Consider the following 20,370-nt stretch of genomic DNA (forward strand, 5'->3'; position numbering starts at 1 on the left):
AGGAGACAGTCACGTACCATTAGCTAAAACAAAGCGTCATTATAGCTTCAGGTTAGACCAGATGCCTTGCTAATAGTTTTAAAATAAGTAACTCCAAAACAAGCTAAGGTTCACAAAGACACATAGCTGAACTGTCTGACTCATATGCTAGGGTCAAAAACACAAAACAGCCTGATTGTTACTAGCTCCCCTTGCTAAATCTGGTTAATAAACTAAGGTGAGGATTGATTTCTTGCATGGATTCCTGACCTCAACCCTTTGTTATTGATAAATGGGTGTGCACCCTGAAAACTAGAAGTTCAGCTGACTGTTTTTGTGTACAAAAGTTTGTTTTGTAACTCCCTCAAAATTCCTTATAAATAAGATCACCTTTTTTTTTTTTTTTTTTTTTTTTGGTTTTTAGAGACAGGGTTCCTCTGTAGCTTTGGAGCCTATCCTGGAGCTAGCTCTTGTAGACCAGGCTGACCTCGAACTCACAGAAATCCGCCTGCCTTTGCCTCCTGAATGCTGGGATTAAAGGCGTGCGCCACCACCGTCTGGCTTAAGATCACCTTTCATAATTAAGTAATTGAATCTTTCTTTGTAACCACAATTTGCATGCTGTCAGTGAAAAAGGTTGACTGAAACAATGCCTCTTGCTTGCTTGTTATCTAGATACATTGTACGTGGGTTATGGGAATGACTTTAATCATGTGAGGGAGATGGAAAGCATGTTTTCATCTATAAGCATTCACTTGAGAAATGGAATGCAACTGTTTTGATTCCTGTACTGCTTGGAAGATTCTTTTGGGGTGTAAAAGCTGTAAAACAACATGAGATAAGACAGAGAGGAAAAAGAGAGAGAGAGAAAAAAGAATAGGAATAAAGAAGGAAAACATGAAAAGAGTTTGTGCCTTTCTCCCTAACTCCCCTCAGAGAGAAAAGTTTAGCCTTGCCGACTCTGCGGATTCCTGTCAAAGCCCTGTGCTGATGGAGGCTGGTCCCCCAGACAGCAGCACCTAGCTCTAACCCCTTCCTTTCCACATGGAGTCTTTTAGCCCTGTTGATCCAGGGGCTGATGACTCTCCCATCCACCTCCACCCAACTTCAGTAACCCATACACAAGCCAGATAGACACTCACTTGTCTGTCTATGCACACAGCCAGAGAATGAGAATCTGTGGACACCACTGTCTACTGCAGAAGGAGGGCTTCGGTGAAGCTGGCTTACCTGCATGGTGACACTGGGCAATAACTGTCTGGGAAAAGTCTTTGATTTTCTTATACTTCTGCAAAAATCTCTCCAAAAAGTGGGTGGCTTCTGAAACAGTGACGCCAAGGCAAGCAGCAAGCCGCTCTTTCCCTGTGAATCAGGAAGACATGCCACCAGAGTTCAGGTCTAACCCACATTAGGTAAGAACAGGGTGTGGAAATGAGCTAACTGCACGCCTCGGGGACAAAGCAGCCAATAAGGGCCCAGTGGTGGTGTGGGTCTTATGTGGCTGGTTTGGATAATACTAGTTTGGGGCTTTACACACTAGGTGCTGGGTGGCAGCTGACCTGAAGAGGACCATTTAAACACTGTCCTTTGCAGTCTTGAAGGCCTGCCAGGAGCTGCATGTGAAGCTGGGCTCAGGCAGACTTAGTACTGCTCTCATTGAGTCAATGAAAGATCTGAATGTAGGACTGGGGGAAGCAGCAGGGCCCACAGGAACAAGGAAGGCAGAGTTGATTAGTAAGTGTGGAGATATGGCATTCAGGAGCCCCTATGCTTAGCATCCTTATTTTAGAGTACATGCTTTTGCCCTAGATCAGTGTTTTGCTCCTGAAAGAGGCAAAGTTCTTGTGAAGAAGCTGCAGGGAAGCTGTGAAGGTCTCTGGTGGAGGTGGTTCAGCACAGCACAGCAGCCTCAAGTTGGCTGGGTGCAGGTACTGGATACACAGGCCTGGGTCTGACTTCAGCTCTGTCACCCACAGGAGGTTCTGGTGGTCTTGGGTAAGTTGCTTAACTCTCAATAAATCTGTTTCTTCATTCATGAATTGAGAAACAGTCTTTAGCCTAAGCCTTAGCCCTAGATCAGTCAGGGAATCCTATGAAGCAAACTCTTAGCCAAGTGTGGCTTCTATTTGGTGCTTACATGTAATCGTTTTCTTTTATTCCCCCCCAGGAATAGGTACCAGGACCTTTGCTTAACAGTAGTATTGGGGGGAAAGTCCTGGGCTCTGGGGGTGACCAGAGTTGATTTTGAGGGATTCCAAGAGTTGATTTCTGGGAAGGTCATTACTAGGGCAAGAGGAAACCACATTGAGCTTTGAACTGGCCAACACAAAGGACACCTAAGTGGCTTTTAGATACTTGTCCTAGAAACCATGGCTCAGGGCTTGAGTTCTGTGTCTATGAAAACAGGGAAGGATCCTTAGAAGAGGAACTGTCTAACCTCTCAGAATCGCTTTTTGATTCCCTCTTTAGTGAGGCCTCTCCTGGCCTTAGTCAGTGGAAACCTTTAGGATTTTTAATGACAGCTTTTGTTTTGTTTTTGAAAGAACATTTAAATATAAAAATTGTTTTTGTCTTTATAGAAGCTTATAGTTACGAAAATTTAAAATAGATTTTGGACTTTTGGAGTGCTGGAATTTTTGAAGACTTTCAGAGGTTTTTGGAATTGGATTGTATAAAATTAATATGAGGGCTGGAGAGATATCTCAGCAGTTGGGAACACTGGCTGCTCTTCCAGAGGACGCAGGTTCATTTCCAAGCACCCACACGGCAGCTCACAACTGTCTATGACTCCAGTCTCAAGGGATCCAACACTATGTTGGATATATGCAAGCATAACACCAATGCACTCCAGGTCAAGGAGTGGAAAGTTACAACACTTGCATGCCAAGTTGAGGGGAAGATTGTGCTCCTTAGTTTTAATTGTTAACTTGACACAAAGTAGAGCCACCTGGGAAGAGAGCCTCAGCTGAGGACTTATCTAAGCTCATGCTGGTCTTTGAGCATGTCCATAGGGAATAGTTTTGACTGATGTAGGGAGGCCCAGCTCACTGTGGGCAGCACTATTCCAGAGACAAGGCTTCTGTATGGTCTAAGAGAACAGCCAGCCAGCAGCAAGGAAGGATCCATGTGTTTCATCTCTTTCTGCTCTTGACTGTGGATGTGATGCCTAAGTTCCTGCCTTAACTTCCCTACAACAATAATGGACTGTAGCCTGGAATTATAAGTATAATTAAACCTTTCTTCCCTAAGCTGCTTTCCAGCAGGTTTTTTTTTTCAACAGAAATATAACTAGGGCACTTCTGTTTCAAGGGCTGAGCAAGTGCCTAGCCACAGAGAGCCCCAGGAATGCTGTCTGGTCTACTTGAACAGAACTTCCCGTACAGTCCAGGTGTTGCTGCTCTGGGCTCCATCATAAATACAATTCCTTGGGCACTCAGTATGAGGCTTGGTTTCTCCTGACAGAGTTAGGTGCTTGGAGCAGTCTGAGCCCTTATCCACTGTCCTCCTGGCGCAGGGTGGTGTGTCTGGCATTCTGCATGCATCCAGTAAGCACCAGTGGATTATACAGCTGAATATGGAGTTCACTGAGGAATCATGGTGAGGACTCAGCACTAGGCTAACCCCTAGAAAGCACAAGCCCAGCAAGCCTTGGGGTTAGGAATGACTTCCAGCTGGGCGGTGGTGGCACATGCCTTTAATCCCAGCACTTGGGAGGCAGAGGCAGGTGGATCTCTGTGAGTTCGAGACCAGCCTGGTCTACAAGAGCTAGTTCCAGGACAGGCTCCAAAACCACAGAGAAACCCTGTCTCGAAAAACCAAAAAAAAAAAAAAAAAAAAAAAGGAATGACTTCCAGAAGACACTAGGGTCCTACTGACCTCAGGATAGTGTCTTAGCTGGGGTTTCTATTGCAGGCCCAGTAAGATGAGGAGGTGCCCAGTAAGTTGGCAGATGCTGAATTCAGCTGGCTACAGGAGAGGTAGTGGACTTGTTAGCCAGCTTGGGTCGAGATCCCAGATAACACAGGGGTACATGAATTTGAGGTCATAGGAGGTCAGGCAGGCAGTCGTATTATATGCTGCAGGTGGTTGGGCATGCACACCCACATCTCTTCCAAGTGCTCCTCTGCTTGTGTCATAGACCTGTGGCTTTCCCTTCTGTGCTCATCGCAGTCCTCACAGTGATCACATAACTGATTTCTGAAGGTTGCACTGGAATTGTTTCTCCCTGGCTCTGCACTACTATGGCAGCTGCTGGGTTGTTCAGAGATGGCTTCTGTGGACACACTCCTGTATGCTAGCACAAGTTGCCTGTCCAAAGCTCCTCCACTGGGTTTCCCAAGGCCCTAGCAGCACTAGGACCTGGTGATTCACTTATGCCCTCAGCCTGCTCATCAGCAAGGTTCTGGCTCAAATAAGGGGGGTGGGATAGAGACAGCAGGAACTGAACAGCAGACACACAGTAATTCCAGCTGTCAGGTGGAGCAGGAACAATGGAGCAACAGAGATAGAAGCTCAGGGTGGGAGCCCCTGTCACCACAGGGCTAAAAGCAGCAAATTACCCCTCACCAGCATCACGGCTAATGACTCACGCTTATTTACAGTGCGGTGCTCTTCCTCTCCAGAAAACACAAAGCGAAACTCGGAAGGAGCCAGTGGGTGCTGTGAGGCCATCTTTCTCTGCGATACAACTCTTGTGGTGAGGGGTGACCCTGGTACTAGAGGGGCAAGGGCCAGGCAACACTCAGGAGAATCACACATTCATCCTGCAACCCTACTTCGCTACTGAGCTAGCTCCAGCTTGGAGGGTCAAGAGACCTCTGGAAGCTTAGCAACATAGCTCACCCTTGAAACAGGACCCAGACAATCAGGAAGCAGATGACAGTGGTGTGAGGTAAGTGTGCCAGTTGTAGCTCCAGCAACCCTATGAGAGCCTTTATGGCAAAGGGGATGGGCAAAGAGGTACAGGGCTTCTTGTGACTTTAGCAGGTCAAGAGTTGGCAGGATTGACTGGGATTTGAGCCTGGGTGGGGGTGGCGGCAGCGTTAGACCTGCAGCATAGACCTGGGGTTTATGGCAGATCTGCAGGAGCATCCAAGGTACCAAGTTCTAATCTGTCTGGAAGAAGGCAGCTTTCTTCCAGGGCAGAAACCCCTGAGGTCTGGAGGAGAGGTAGTAAGGGGGAGGCTAAGGAGGAAATGGGACAGGAGACCACCAGTGCATGACTGTCCCCTCCTCCTGTTTGATTACTGGCTTCCACGTCATATGATCTGATGTTCTCGAAGGATTATTGCTTGTTCAGTGGGTGCTTTGTGCTTCTCTGCACTAGTTAGCAGGCAGAACTGATGAGCACTCCTAGCTTCTTGGGCTCGTGCTCAGGATGGGCATTTTACCCTAACAGATGAGCTCAGGTGGTACTGTGCAGCCAGCGGCTTTGACATGTGAAGTGGTGCCAGTGCAGGCTGTTTATGCCAGAGGCCCATGGGGCCAGCAGGAAACAGAAGCTGAGGAAAGCGGAATACCAGCAGAGCCTCAGTGATTTCTCTGAAGCATGGCCCACTTAAATGTAGGCATACAGTCACTGGCAAGAACCCAGCCCTTCCCTATGGCTCACCTGCTCCATAGACCACAGAGTACACCACTTTTTTGGTCTGTTCTCTGTCCACGTGTGTCACATGCTCCATGGGAATGCCCTTCCTGCATGGAAAAATGGCATATTATCCATCATTGTCGTCGGCACCGTCTGCAGAGGGACAGAGCTCAAATTACATGCACACTGCCTCCCCTGGCGCCAACCACCATTTAAAGCCCGGCCTGTCCAGTGGGCAGCAGAGACTTGCAATGTGTGCAGCATCCACCTAAGACTCCCAAACAGACACCACCAGTGAGGCCGTGGCCCTCAAATTCTGGTGTGCCCATAAATCAAAACCAAACACTGCTTTTATAAAAGAATGTCCATCCAACTTTAGGGGAGCCTGTGTTTGCCAGGGCCTGGGCCACAACTGTGGTCATTACAGAGGTGAGCTGGTTTGAGTCCTTTGAAGTCCCTCACAGAATTGGACAACCAGCTGCTGCTTTGATCTCCCACAGAGAACAGGGTGAGGCCTACATCGGACTGCCTGTGAACCAGCGTCTCAGAGATTAAAGCTGAAATCGCTGAGAAGCTCAGAGCCCCAAGAGTTTCTCTTCCCTGCTGTGCATTTCCTAAGAAGAGCGTCCCTTGACTGCTGCTCTTGAAAACATCCTTAGCATCTACACCAGCCTCAGTGACAGAATAAGCACAGATCCAAGCACCGAAAAGACAGAAGGCTCTCTCAACGTTTGTGATTGTGCTTCTGTGTAGGGCTCCTGTGGTCATGGTATTCCCAACTGTCTTAGCCTTCACTTCCTGTTTACACTGCACATCAAGGTGAGGGCTCAGCCTTTCTTAGGCCTTTTCCTAGCACATTACCTGCCCTGGGATGCCTGAGGCTTTCTAGATTTCCTAGCTTACAAGGTGACCTGACTTCACGAGGCATCTCTTTCCCAGATACCCCAGTCTTGCGCGCTCTTGTTTACCTCAACTATTATTTTTGCCCCAGACAGCTGCAGGTTGTTTGTTTGCCTTATGATGCGGTTGAGTGATGCCCACTGCTTCTCTGCACTGGGTTCTGTATCAGGCACACATACAAAAAAGTGATAAGCACCCTTGTCAGTCAGTCCTTCGGGTAGTTCCAATAAGCGAGAATGGAAACCATTACACTTCTTTGCAAATGAGGTGCACACTGCTCCCTTCAGAACCAGGGACCAGGTTCTATGCAGGAGGAAAACATGCAGTTGCCACAGGGGGTTGACTGAGGCAAAGCCAGGGCAGAATAGACCACAAATCTCTCCTTCCATTCTCAAGATGCCTTTTTCCAGCATTTGTCTGGTGGGAGTAAACCATTGCCTATTCTCCAGGGTTCTGGCAAAGTTGGTTTTAGCAGGCGTTGCTTGAGTTTTCAGTGTGTCTGTGGGGGATGGCTCCAGGGTGCTGCCTCCCCCAGCACTTCCACTGACATGTTAGATGTCATTCATTTTGATCACCCAATTTCTATCTAAGTAACAACACATCTGTAGCTTCCCCTTTTTCTGTTGTGCTGTTTTATATACTTGTTTATCTCATCCTTAAACTTGATTTTATAAAGAGCTGTGGGGCCATTGAGATAAGCTTCTATGCCTATAGATTACTAGGATTTATAATAATAGATATTGTAAAAATGGTCATCTTATCAAAAGCAATCTACAGATTCAATGCAATCTATATCAAAATTCTAACTCATTTTTCACAGAAATTGAAAAAATAATCTTAAATTTCATATGGAAATACAAAAGACTCATGATATCTATGATATCTAAAAGAATCCTGAATTAAAAAAACAAAACTGCTGGAGGTATCACCATCCTTGATCTCAAGTTATACCACAGAGATATAGAAAAAAAAAACAACAGCAACAACAAAAGCAGCATGGTACTGGTATAAAAACATATACCAAACTGACCAAAGGAATGACATTGAAGACCCACATATAAGCCCATATTTCTACAGTCACCTGATTTTTCCAAAAAGAGGTTCATGATACGCACTGGAGAAAACACAACTACTTCAGCAAATGGTGCTAGTCAACTGGATAGCTACATGTAGAAGAATGAAACTAGATCCGTATCTCTTGCCTTGCACAGGATTCAGCTCAAAACGAATCAAGGATCTCAACATAAAACCTGATACCCTGAACCTGGCAGAGGAGAAAGTAAGAAATTCCCTTGAACTTACAGGCCTAGGAAAGGGCTTTCTGAACAGGATCCTGATAGCACGGGCATTAATACCAACAATTTTCAAAGTAAAGCATTTTTCTATGAATGGAAATAAAAACAGAAATGACATAGTTTCCAATGGCAACAATTTATATCTACTAATGGGTTATATAGGAAACAGCAATGAAAATTCATAGCCCTAAATCCCTCTATAAATAATTAAGAAAGTTTTAAAATATTTTCAGTACAAAACACAATAAAAAATAAGAAAGCTAACCGAAACAATGTGAAAGGAAATTATAAAGATGGCATATTAGTGCACATTAAGCAAATAATCTATTAAGTAGGCTACACTGCCAGCATGAAGAATAAACAATTTCATTACTTCCTTGTACCTACAAAACACCAAATCTTTGCATGGCATGAGATACCACATGTAAAGCCAAATTAACCACATAGTGGGAAAAAAATCTTTAACACATTTCACAGAGGAAGAGCTTGTATCCCTAGCAAACAAAGAACTTAAATATTAAGGAAACGAGGGCAAAAAAATCTTTTGCAAGAATGGGGCAAAGATGGTTACCAAAAGAAACAGTATAACAAACTGTATCTCTCAAGCATATAAACTCCAACTTTCTACCAGAACATTATATAAGTTTTATAGAATTACAGAAAGAAAATTCTAGGTCAACAATTACAATTGGACATTAAAATTTGTGTGTGTTTGCATAGGTGTTTTGGCTGCATGTGTCTGTGCACCATTTGCATGCAGTACCTGCAAAAGCCAGAAGAGGGCATTTGATCCTCCTCTGAATCTGGCATTACCAACAGTTGAGAATTCTGTGTGGGTGCTTGGAACTGAACCTGGATTCTCAGCAAGAGCAACAAGTGCTCTTAACCCCTACCCATCACTCCAGGCCCATAACAAACATTATAACATACTCTTCTTAAAAACTTATATAGATTAAGTGAGGAAGCAAACAAAAATCAGAGAAAAAGAACTAAACAAAGAAATGAAGCTCAAGCTATTAGTAACCAGAAACCCATAAACTAAAACTACCCTCTCAGTCACTGAAACTTCATTAAGTATCAACAGACAGGGCTGGACAGGGCTGGGACAGGGCTGGACAAGGCTGGACAGGATAGGGCTGGACAGGACAGGGCTGGACAGAGTTGGACAGGACAGGGCTGGGCAGGGCTGGACAGGGCTGGGAAAGGGCTAGACAGAACAGGGCTAGATAGGGCTGGACAGGACAGGGTTGGACATGACAGGGCTGGACAGGACAGGACAGGGCTGGACATGGCTGGACAGGACAGGGCTGGACAGGGCTGGGATGGGGCTGGGACAGGGCTGGACAGGACTAGACAGGACAGGGCTGGGACGGGGCTGGGACAGGGCTGGGATAGGCCTGGGGCTAGTATAGGATAGATCTGTGGATAGGCAGGTAGAACAAATGTTTAAAATGTATTGTATTCAATTTTAATTCCAAAACAAATGATCCATATTGTATATACTTGATTAGGAAACAATAACTCACTTAGAAACTAAGGACAAGGATAAAAATAAGTACTTAAATGTATTATTTTCTATGCCATCCTTGATTTGTGTCAGGTCTCTATAATTAATAGATCGGGAACGCTCCTCCAACGGCCATGTGTCAGAAGCTTCCTGCTAGCCTTGGTGCGACTTTGTCAAAGATTAGAAACATTATACGCATGTGCACGTGTGAGATCAGCTGCATCAGAGTCAGGGCAGGGCACTGGGCCCCTGGAGCTGGAGCTATAGTTGACTACAAGCCACTTAATAACTGAACTTGGATCCTCTGCAAGAGCAGCTCTAACTGCTGTGCCCTCCCTGCAGCCCCTGTGGTGAGCCTGGGGGCTCTGGTCCCGTCTGTTTTGCCTTCTTGTCATGAAGCAAATGATGCTGATCCACCGCATGCTTCCATCATGATGTGCTGTCAGCCTACAGCAGTCAGACCATGGGGTTAACCTCTGACCCTGCGAGCCAAAACAAACCTTCCTCTGTAGAAGTTGGATCTCAGCTTTTGTGACAATTACATAACACTAACACAGTTGCCTTCTTGTCTGTTTGCTCCTTGCCTGTCAACTTACTGAGCTGAAACTTCTCATGCCTGTTTTTAATTTTCTGAAATACAAACTTCACTGTAGACACTGATTTTACTTTGCCTCATATATTTTGATATACAGCTTCCATTTCTGATGATTTCCTCATTTTCATTCTTTCCTGCCCAAATCTATCTACCTGGACTACAAATTTTCCACCAAGAGCATTTTTTATGAAACATTTAAAAAATTTTTTTTATGTGCGTTGGCATTTTGCCTGTATGTATGTGGGGGGTGCCAGATTCTCTGGAACCGGAGTTACAGTTGTGAGTTGCCGTGTGGGTGCTAGGCATTGAACCTGGGTCCGCTGGAAGAGCCATCAGTGCTGTTAACCACTGAGCCATCTCTCCAGCCCCATGAAACACTCTTTTGTTTACAATCTTATCACAGGGTCTTTCCAGGACCAATGATACTACACCATTAATTGGGGACATGATTCACTCAGGCCTCTGTACCAGCAGCTCATGAACGAAGGCAGATTCCTGTTTGATGTGTTGTCTGGAGCAAACATTTAAACAGAACAATTTGCACCAGGTAGTGGTAGCACACACCTTTAATCCCAGCACTTGGGAGAAAGAGGCAGGGGGATCTCTGCGAGTTTGAGGCCAGCCTGGTCTACAGAGAGAGTTCCAGGACAGCAGAGCTATACACAGAGAAACCCTGTCAAAAACAAAAAGATACGGAGACAAAAGCAAGCAGGATGCCCTGCTTACATCTCTTGTGTGATGATAAAATACCTGTCAGAGTGTTAAGGAAGGAAGGAAGAGTTTGTTATTTTGGTCCATCATGGTGGGAAGGCCTGGCAACAAGAACTTGAGGCAGCTGGCTACATTGCATGTGCACTCATGAAGCTGAGAGAAATGAATGCTGGTTTCAGCTCGCTTTCTCCTTACTCATCCAGGACTCCAGACTACAGAATAGTATTGACCTATTATAACAGGTCTTCAATTAACACAGTCCACAAACATCTAACATCAAAGTCCCCCAGACATGCCTAGACTTGTGTCTCCTAGGTGAGCCTCAATCCTGTCAAACTGACAATCGATATTCACCATCACACTGGGCATGGTGGTGTAGACTTACAAGTTACTTGGAAGTCTAAGGCTGGAGGACCATCACTTAAGCTCAGTCTGAGCAACACAGTGAGAACCTGCCTGCCCTCAGCATAAAAAGGCAGCATTAAAAAGTCAATAGACTTGATGGCATAAAATAAAAATTTTGAGTATATAATTTCACATTACCCAGCCTCTTAGAATGCTCAAGTAGACGGATGGTAAGTTCAAGGCTGCCTAGACCTATGCAGAGCATTTGAAGCCAACCTGGACAACTTACTATGACCATGGCAAAAACCAATTCTTTCTACAGAGCTAGGGATAAAGCTCAGTGATAGAGCATCTGCTTAGTATATGTAAGGCTGTGGGCCTAGTCTCCAGAACAGGAGTAAATGTAAATAAAGGCCAGTAAAAAACTGGGGGAAGGGCTGACAAGATGGCCCTGGGGTTAAGAGCATTGGCTGATCTTCCAGAGATCCTGAGTTCAACTCCCAGCAATCACATGGTGGCTCACAACCATCTATAATGAGATCCGGTGCCCTCTTCTAGCGTGCGGATAGAACACTAAATCCATCTATCTATCTATCTATCTATCTATCTATCTATCTTAAAAAAAAAAACAACACTGGGGGAAATCGGCATTACATCTGCCAAAGGAATAAGAAATCACAGATGTCACAAAAATACAAATGACAAAATGAGCAAATTATACATATAAGCAATTAATAGAAGAGAAATAAATGATCAATGATAAGTAAAAATTTGGCTTGAAACAATTAAGCAAATGTAAATATACTCATTAAGAATTGTCTTATCACTGGGCGTGGTGGTGCAGGCCTTTAATCCCAGCATTTGGGAGGCAAATCTCTGTGAGTTCAAGGCCAGTCTGGCCAATAGAGTGAGTTCCAGGACAGCCAGGGCTACACTGAGAAACCCTGTCTCAAAAAACCAAAGGGAAAAAAAAAGAATTGTCTTACCTACCAAACTAAGCAATATAATACCTTATAATAATGGGTGGTGCTTCTGATACATGTTCATATACACTTCTGATACAAAATCAAATTAATATCTTTCTGAAAGAAATCCTTACAGTATATATGGACTCTTTACCTTAAGATTCCTCTTCTGTGAATTTTAGTTTCTAGATAGAGACTAAATTTGGTCTGTTAGTTTGTTTGTTTGTTTTGAGAGGGTCTTTCTACATTGCAGCCTCTGCCTCACTTTGTACTCCTCAGCACCTAAAGGTCTTAGGCAAGATGATGAGTGCTGATAGCCAACCCGGCACAGCAATAAAAGCCTTTCTTCAGGGAACTGCCTGCCAGTAAAGAGCTGTGAACCCCCTAAGCCTTGCCAGTATTTCCTGCACAGCGGCCTTGGTCTCATGTCTTTTGTTTCTATGCCTAAAGACTCCCAAGTCTCTAGTAAACATTAAACCTTATATAACTACAGATGGTTAATAAAAATACTTATAGATAGATATGTACGTACAGGGAACACTCACACATGCATTTCCTTCCACTGCTAGATGAGGGACTAGAAGCAATGACTCCCCAACAGCAAAGCACACACCCATCGCCTAGAGTTTGGCTTCTAACACCACCTTCTTATAGAGAGAACAGGGTTCTAGCACTGAGGCAGGAAACATACTAGATGAAGCCTGGGAAACCTTGTAGTGCCAGAAAGTAGGTATACACATATGCACACAAATGTGCGCGCGCACACACACATACACATTTAAAGAAGTACAGTTAAAGGGACACAGGAGCCAGCTGAATAAATCAAACAACAAAACAAAAGCATTTCTAGATTATAACCTAAATAGAATATTCATGAGCCCAGATGACAAATAATTAACTGAATAAATTAATAAATAAACAAGAACAGACAAATTCCCTGTGTAGAAGAAGTATGAATTATGTTCATTCTTTGAACTAAGAAGGCAGGGCATCACTGTCTACCCCTCAGTTGTAGACTGAGCTTCATAATTCCTTTCCCACAGGGTAGAGACACCTCTGTAGCCCACTAATATCAACAGTCACAAGTTCTCTTGAAGAGTGTCCTTCAGGTGATGTCGTGAGACTGTGATCCTCCTCCTCAGTTCATAATCCTATTATAAGCATCAAGCTGAGGACATTCTACAAATGCCTGGCCAGGACTCATTGAAACTGCCATTTGAATGAATAAGACCACCATGGATACTCATTCACACATGAGTCTGAATGAGCATTTTTCATTACTCTCAGGTCACATGGTACTTTCTTTAGCTTTCAGCGGAACCGCCAGAATGTTTCTACAGTGAATGCCCCATTTGTCCACTGACAGTGGATGAATGTACTTGTTCTATCTTGTAGGAAAGCAAATTTGAAGACCCACCATTGAGTTCTCTAACAGCTCCAGTCCTGGAGCCCCTAACAAATAATAAATCTCCTACAAGGAGCCACACAGGCGACACAGTGTCTTTTTTGTGTAACTGAGAACTTCACATGGTCACTCCTGCCCATCAGATCACATAAGCAGTGACAGTTGCATCTGTGGCCATGGAAGGAAGTGACTGACGCACAGATTATAGCCCTCACTGTCATTTCATGTGCTGACACCCATGTGCATGCAGATGAGAGAACCGGCACAGCCACTGGCTTCCTTCAGAAGTGTGCACAGCCTGACAGCAACCATTGATACTTACCACTTGAATAGCTCCCAGTTTCTCTCCCCAAGATCCTTCTCTGAGCTCCCATCTTGTCACCATAGTTACCTGTCATCTCTTTGAGGATGGAGCAGGAGTGGTGACGGACTCACTTCCTTCACCAGTGCATGAACCCTCCCTGCACGCACACATCCAGGCCATTCCTAGTTCTTGTTGGTTCCACCTTCTAATACCACCAGAGTTTGGACCTTCCCACCATCTCTACTGACGTTTCCCTAACGCTTACTGGATGGTGACAAGAACCTCTCAGCCTTTCCCATGCTATCATACTTCTTGGCCAGAAACAACAGTGAAACACAGAGCCCCTTCCTGAAAGCCATTCGATGGACATTTGGTCAATGTCGACATTAATGGAACACACATCTATCTTTTCTGCTTCAGATACATTATTAAAATAAAGCAAAAGAGGCAGGTGGTGGTGGTGCACACCTTGAATCCAAGCCCTTGGGAGGCAGAGGCAGAAGGATCTCTGAGTTTGAAGTCAGCTTGGTCTACAGAGGGAGTTCCAGGACAGTCAGGACTGTTACATAGAGACACACTGTCACAAACAAACAAACAAACAAACAAGTAAATAAAGCAAAGGAAAAAAAGTATAAATACATGCATACAAGAGAGAAGAAGGATGTTCAGCAAACAAGAGAATTCCACATACTTATGAAGAGTAAGGAATATCTGTGTGTGTGCATATATGCATGTGTGGGTTCATGTGTACCTGTGCACAAGTAAGTGTACATGCCTTCAGGGTGGCAGCCATAGGGATATTTAACTTTGTAGGGCCAGGCACAATCCAAGGTAGAAGATGGGGCTGGAACTGGGAAAGGTATGAATTCAACACATATGTAAAGAGTGGTCAAGTCTTCTAACAACCTGTCACTCTATATTCCTCACCTAAAACATGGATCTAGCTAGACTCCCTGACCCAAAAATGATGATGATGATCATGAAATGAGCCAGTGAGTTTTGATGGTTTTGACAAGCTTCCCCGATGAGCTTCACAGTGATGACCCATAGCAATCACTCCACAGTCCTCTGTCTCAAAGGAAACCTTCAAGTACTGCTTATTCATGTGAGCAAACACAGTAGAATGTTTTTAGCCTTCTCCTTATTTCTTCGAGCAAGAGTGATCTCTGTGACTCTGTCTTTTGCTTTAATACTAACATAAAATTGCAGTCTGGTTTCAGAACTGAAGCTTTACTTTCACAGGCTTACACAATGGCTTCTCAGAATCTTGCAGGGTCTGACCCTGCTTGATGCAAGCCTCCATGACCCCTCACTTATGTATTCAGCGAACCAGCACCAAGGGAGGCTGCCGCCAAGTTCTATGGCCAGCTCCAGATGTAGTCTAACCCCCTTCTACCATAGCTACAGTAGTCTCTGTATGCCTTGCTAGTTAAATCAGGGAAAACACTTCCTAAGACAGTTGCTTTCCAGTAGGGAACCCCTTCAACTGCTCAGTTCACTCTCTCCTTTCTGATGGATATGCATTTTCAGAAGTTGGTGCCTTCGACTGGCAGTCTTGCCCCGAAGCATCTTTCTTATTGTTCCAATGCAGAAACTCGGATTTCTCTTCATCAGAACTCTATCAGTTACAGCTGCTTTCTTTGCACTTGGCTTGTCTGCAACTTTAAACTCCCCAAATTCCATATTTTCTATACCTTCCTGCTTTGACTTCTCATTCCAAGCCCCAGTAACTGTATAGAACAAGAGCCATGCCTTAATTCAAACACTATGCTGCCTTAAAATTTCCTCTACGTGACTTAGTCTATTATTTTTGCATTCTGCCTCACTTAATTTTCAGGACACAGACAAACTAGCCAGATCATTTGCCAGAACTGTGACCTAGCAGCCTCTACCCCAGTTTCCATCAGAGGTTTTTCCCCTCGGAAACCTTGTGAGCCAGGCTTCCACTGCCCACATTCTTTTCAGTTTTCCACTCTTCCACACTTTCACCAGAATGGCCTAGTAAATTCTGCCTACAGCATTGTAGGTTTTTCCAGTCTTCAATTCTATATTCCTCCTCATTCATCCTGCCAAATTCCAATGGCCCACAAGTTGTACGGTGAGGTTTGCTACAGCCTCAACTCTACCTCTTTGTAATGATTTTCTGTATTATCATGTTGTGACAAAAATCCATGACAAAATCAACTTAAGAGAGGAAGTGTTTACTTTGGCTTATGGTCTGAGGGGATAGGATCTATCATGGTTGGGAAGGCATAGGGGGTGAGCTTGAAATAAATGTCCAGTCACTTTTGTTCACAGTCGGGATGTAGAAATACATGAATGTTGATTGTCTTAGTTAGGGTTTCTATTGCTGCAATGAAACACCAAGACCAAAAGTAGGTTGGGGAGGAAAGGGCTTATTTGGCTACACCATTCATCGTTTCATCACTGTTCATCACTGAAGGAAGACAGGAGAGGAACTCAAACAGATGGAGCAAAAGCTGATGCAGAGGCCATGACGGGTGTTGCTTACTGGCTTGCTAAACATGGCTTGCTTATCCAGCTTTCTTACAGAACCCAGGACCACCAGCCCAGAGATGGCATCTCCCACCATGGGCTGGGCCTCCCCCATCGATCACTAATTAAGAAAATGCCCTATAGGTTTACATAGAGCCCCGTCTTATGAAGGCATTTTCTCAGTCGGAGTTCCCTCCTCTCAGATGACTTTAGCTTGTGACAAGTTGACATAGAATCATTCAGCAAACTGATGCTCAGCTTGCCTTCCCCTTTCACTTAGTCTGTGATTGCAGCCGTGGATGGTATGGACACACTTAGGGTAGTCTCTCCTCAGCTAAACTACAGAAATGCCCTCACAGACACCCTCGAAGGTATGCCTCCTCAGGATTCTAGCATTCTGTCCGTTGACAGTGAAGAGTTTCCAGGTGGATTCTGTTTCTCTGACTCCGACCACTTTCTCTTGAGCTCTGCACTGCTGTGTCTCCGTACCTCTGCATTCCTGCAGGTCACTGTTTCTGCAGCACTGACCTCTGGAGCTCAGCCAACAACTCACCCACAGAGTGGAGGGAGTGGGAAGCACAAGTCGGATTTCTTGCCCTTCCTGTGTAGCTACAGCAATCTTGCTGCCTTGAGCCTTAAGCTCTTGCCTTGCCCTTCCTGGACACGTGGCTCCCACTGGATCTGTCTGCACTTCTTACTGTACTGGCTGTCTAAATAGTCTCCTTTAAAGTGCCATGTAAGGTTTGATCTTCTTTTCTGCCAAGGTTCTTTCAGAATTCCGAATACAGGGTTAGAGAGAAAACTCAGTGGTTAAGAGCAATTAATGCTCTTGCACAGGACCTGAGTTCAGTTCCCAACACCTACATCAGGTGCCTCACAACCTCCTGTAACTCCAACTCCTATGGGATATAAAGGCTCTGGCCTCCACAGGTACCTTCATTCATGTGCACACATAATCATACATACACATGCACATCCATGCATGTATACATAAGTTAAAATAATAAAAATAATTTAAAAAATTTTTTGAGACAGGTTTCTCTTTGTAGCTCTGGCTGTCCTGGAACTCACGCTGTAGACCAGGCTTGCCTCTAACTCACAGAGATCTGCCTGCCTCTGCCTCCTGAGTGCTGGGATTAAAGGTGTGTACCACCACTTCCCCGCTTAGTTTTCTCTTTTAAGAACTGAATATAAATACACAAATTTGTTATTGCTGCTAATGTTGGGTTTTGTTAACTTTTTTTTTGAGAGAGAGTCTCATGTTTCTCAACTTGGCTTCAAACTCACTACAAAGCTGAAGACAACTGAACTATTGATCTTCTTGTCTTTACTTCCTGTGTGTTGGGATTATAAGAGTAAGCCACCATGCCTGATTTACTGAGGACACAGCCCAGGATTTACTGAATGCTAGGCAACTAAGCTACATATCCATAGTGCTGACGTCTTACAGTATGCGTGAGAAGTAGACAAGAACAGATCAGACAAAGGAAGAAAGGCATCGTTCTATGAACAGAGCAGATCTTTAGCTCTGATGGAAATGATCACTGCCAGAGAATGAGCCTTCCTTCAAACCTGGCTGGCTGGCGTGGTGGGTGGGGCAATGCAGACTCCATAGGTCAGTTGAGCAGAAAGTCTCCCGACTGCCTTGTAAAGTGGGGAGTAGTGCACAGTCCTCTGGGGCCTGAGTGCCTGTCATTCCAGCAGAAAAGGGACACTGGGCCAACAAAACAGCAATCACAAGGTGTTAGGGGGAAGATTTCTTAAAAAAAGAGAAAAATGTGTTTTTATTTGCTGCTGATATTGAAAATTCCTCTATCCCCACATTTGGGAATAGGAGAAATAATTATATATTTATGATTACATGATACACATTTATTTGTGCCTTTTCAGCTTATTTATATTTAATGTTTATTGATACTATTAAGTTTAATCTTTCCATTTTAGTATTTGGTTTTTATTTATCTTATCTGCATTTTGTTCTGCTTCTTTCTGGAATCATTTTAGGTGAACCACAAGTTTTTAATACCTCTTTTTACTTCTTCCATCAATATTTTAGCTGGCTGTCCTTTAGCATTGTCTTACCTTAGAAATGACATATGCATCTTTAAGATCTGTACCTACCTCTAAGTACCAGAACACTACTTCATGGCTATTGTAGGGCCTTTAAGCCAGCAGAATTCCACTTGTGCTCCCTACCACCCTTTTTGCTTTTGGTGTCTTTATCTTTTATTTCTGCCTGTGCTCTAAACTTAAAAAAGATATCGCAGAATTCAAATATTACAAATAACCACACATAGAGTAACATAAATCATGCAAGACAAGTTGTGTAAAGTAAAGGGGAACGTGTTTCATCTTTGTTCATTCTAGAACTCTATTCTTTCCTGAAGACGTGGTCCTCTGTGTGATCTTGCTTCTCTTCAGTCTGAAGAACTTTATGCCATCCTAGTAGTACAAAAGTACTTAGACAAACTTCCAAATGTTTGCAAGTCTGAAATGTCTTTTTTTGCTTTAATCTTTGTAACTTTCTAGATAGAGAATCCCAGACTGTCCAGCATTCTTTGAATGCTAACCGAGTATCTTCTGCCACTGTTTTTGATGTAATTATACTGTTGTTCCTCTGTCAATGTGTCTTCCCTTCTGTTGCTAGTTTTTAAGATTTTATTCTTGTCTTAGGTCTTTACAATTTTTATTTTAATAATTGCCCATTGTGTGACTTTCTCTGCATTGAATATTTAGGATGTTTTAAAGTTTTTTGATATGTAAATTATTATCATTAATCAATATGTGAATGTTTTCAGCCATATTTATTATACTTTGCCTTAATTCTCTCCTCTCCTCGTTGATCTATTTTATTTTATCCCATGTATGGGTTTTAAGTGGTCCATGTTTTTCTTTTCTCTTTGTGCCTAATTCTTGTCTCTGTAAACCAGCATAGATTCATGGATTCTTTCCTAAGCTGCATTTTCTCCTCCTCCTCTTTTTCCTTCTTCTCCTCCCTCTTCTTCTTCTTCCTTTTGAGATGGGGGTCTCACTGTGTAGTCTGGACTGGAATTCACTACGTAGACCAGGTAGGTTTTGAACCCAAAGGTCCACCTACTTCTGCCTCCTGCGTAATAGGATTAAAGGCATGCACCACCACACTTGACCTAAGCTGCATTTTCTATTCTTGTTCTGATATAGTGTTCTTCACTTTAATGTCTCATCCCTTTTTACAGTGTTAGTGTATCTCTTAAAGTTCGTCACATCTTAGCACTTTTCATCTAAATATCTGGTTGGGTCTTTTGAGACAGAGATTTACTAGGTAGGTCTGCTGGCCTTGAACTCACAAAGATCCACCTGCCTCTGCTTCCTAAATGCTGGAATTAAAGCCACACACCACCATGCCAGACATATTTTTTAGTATAATATTATACATATACTATATAATATATATTATACTAAATATACTATATATTGTTGGACCTTAAAGTCCAACCACTGAGGAGGAGTTGCCCCAAGAGACCACTTTCACATTGCAGTTGATGTAACAGCAAGAGGATTTAATTCTGTCGTGACAGGGTCTTTAAGCTTTTGAGAAGCCAAAAGACCCCAAATGACTGTCACAAGCTACTTTTAAAGTAAAAAGCCATAGAAACAAGGGGGGAGGGAAACTCGGGGATTGTTCTTTAACTATTAGAATTGGCTTATTCAAAGGGCTATTAACAATAATTGGTCTGAGCCCAGGCTTGAGAGTGGTTACCAGATCAGGTGAGGTAAGAGGAAACATTTGAGGGTTACTTTGACCCCTTCCCAGGGACTGAGTCAAAACATCTGTGGACATCTGGGGGTATCTTGTCCCAATTCTAAGAACTAAGCTCTATCTGGAGAACATCCACAAGGACACAGGGAGATGGAGAGTCTCCAACTTTCCAGTACGTGCATGTGTAGTTGTTAGGTTCCCAGGATGGGGAAAGCACTAAGGCTGAGAGGCCTCAGAGTTGTCCTGGAGTTTTACATACATGTTTGTTTTTCAGAGCTGAGGGCTGAACCCAGGGATTTGATCTAAATCCTCAACCCCTTTTAATATAGTGTTTTACTAATTATCTGAAACTTTCATACAATGGATTTTGATCACATTTATTTCCTATTGCTCCTAGGTCCATCCTTCTACTTTTGTGCCCTCTTAAAAAAACCCACCAAGTCCAATTTGTGCTGCCCATGGCTGTTGGGTTGTCCACTGGTGCATGGTCCCTCTCCCAGTGGCCATACTTTTAAACAAAACTGACTTCCCCTCTGCTCCCT

The 20,370-nt window shown here is 43.8% G+C and overlaps 1 protein-coding gene across 3 annotated transcripts in view; it reads right to left on the reverse strand.

Moving 5' to 3' along the window:
- The window catches only part of LOC121436483 (DNA polymerase nu-like), a 137,837-nt gene that overhangs the window by 18,419 nt on the left and 99,048 nt on the right, over positions 1-20,370 (reverse strand). For 2 of the 3 annotated variants that reach the window (XM_041636431.1, XM_041636430.1), the window contains 2 exons: positions 5,591-5,673; positions 1,210-1,341 (listed from right to left, as the gene is read on the reverse strand). In XM_041636431.1, the coding sequence (XP_041492365.1) occupies positions 1,210-1,341; positions 5,591-5,673 (215 nt within the window). The remainder of the gene's footprint in view (positions 1-1,209; positions 1,342-5,590; positions 5,674-20,370) is intronic. The other variant, XM_041636432.1, reaches the window with a different exon arrangement.

This window comes from Microtus oregoni, unplaced genomic scaffold (genome assembly GCF_018167655.1).
Source record: "Microtus oregoni isolate MIOR12 unplaced genomic scaffold, Mior012 000049F_ref0000343, whole genome shotgun sequence".
Classification (NCBI taxonomy): Eukaryota; Metazoa; Chordata; class Mammalia; order Rodentia; family Cricetidae; genus Microtus; species Microtus oregoni.